The sequence below is a fragment of the Pseudomyrmex gracilis genome, unplaced genomic scaffold (assembly GCF_002006095.1).
Source record: "Pseudomyrmex gracilis isolate BER0280 unplaced genomic scaffold, ASM200609v1 scaffold_223, whole genome shotgun sequence".
In the NCBI taxonomy this organism is placed as follows: domain Eukaryota; kingdom Metazoa; phylum Arthropoda; class Insecta; order Hymenoptera; family Formicidae; genus Pseudomyrmex; species Pseudomyrmex gracilis.
Genome location: NW_018020807.1, coordinates 66,500 through 67,542, shown reverse-complemented (window position 1 = coordinate 67,542; position 1,043 = coordinate 66,500). Strand labels below are relative to the sequence as shown.

Sequence of the window (1,043 nt, the reverse complement as noted above, 5' to 3'; positions counted from 1 at the left end):
TCGCCTTAATTATTTTTTATGTTTCAACTTTTCACAAACAGCAAAGTCTAACTATTGATACAATGATTTTATACTTTTTAGTTTTTATATGTTTTTAATTAATACATATTATTTGATATAATGTTTTTAAGGAAAATGTACACAAGTGTACTTGGTGCTACTTTTGATATCACTTCTTTTGTAAAACAAGTTTTGTAGACAAAGATATGTTTGTTTGGCGTGTACTTGGCGCTATTTTTCCCGCTTTTAAAAAGTTATAAGTAACGGGTGAAAAAATGCAAGAAATATGAGAGAAAAATCGCTATTCAACGAAATAAATCGGAATTCGTCAACAACGACCGAGCAGTCAAAAACGACGGAAATATGCAAGCATCTGTGAGCATCATTATTATTCTGTGACTTAAGCGTGAGAAGCGAATACTTTCATGCTCTAACAAACACCCATTCTATTCTCCCCTTTCACGATATGATCGTTCTGTGGTATCGTCTTGTAGAAACACGTATATTGTTTACCATATTTAAAGTCTGCAAACTGAAAAGATCAAAATCAAAATCACAATAAAACGTACATATTGTAAAATTCTGTACGGAGTGACAATATACTTAAAGTACGATGAAGATAGAAAATATCTTCGATAACACATTTTTCCGCGATTTACTTGCTGATAACAGCAATGATAAACAACGTATAACACGATCTCTTTCATCAGTTGTTAATTTCACATACGTCACGACACACCAAACATGAACAGACACGGCTTCCTTTCTGTAATCATCGGTTTAGTAATAATGGCAACTGCTATTTTTCTTGCAGGTATGGGATTTAAATATGCTTTAAATAATTTGTAATATTATATACCATATTGTTTACCATTGTTTTTATAAAACCAGAATGTCAAATTACGACCCCGACCACTGAAGGATCGACCGCTTCAACGTCGCCGTCGTCTGCGGCCCCGACCACGGAAGAATCGACCACTTCATCGTCGCCGTCGACTGCGGCCCCGACCACGGAAGAATCGACCACTTCATCGTCGCCGTCG

At 35.8% G+C, this 1,043-nt stretch overlaps 1 protein-coding gene across 1 annotated transcript in view; it reads left to right on the top strand.

The window, feature by feature from the left end:
- Nucleotides 1-694: 694 nt before the first annotated feature.
- Nucleotides 695-1,043, top strand: part of LOC109858766 (salivary glue protein Sgs-3-like) — an 829-nt gene continuing 480 nt past the window's right edge. The window contains exons 1-2 of the mRNA XM_020436347.1: nucleotides 695-814; nucleotides 892-1,027. Of these exons, the coding sequence (XP_020291936.1) occupies nucleotides 745-814; nucleotides 892-1,027 (206 nt within the window). The 5' untranslated portion in view covers nucleotides 695-744. The remainder of the gene's footprint in view (nucleotides 815-891; nucleotides 1,028-1,043) is intronic.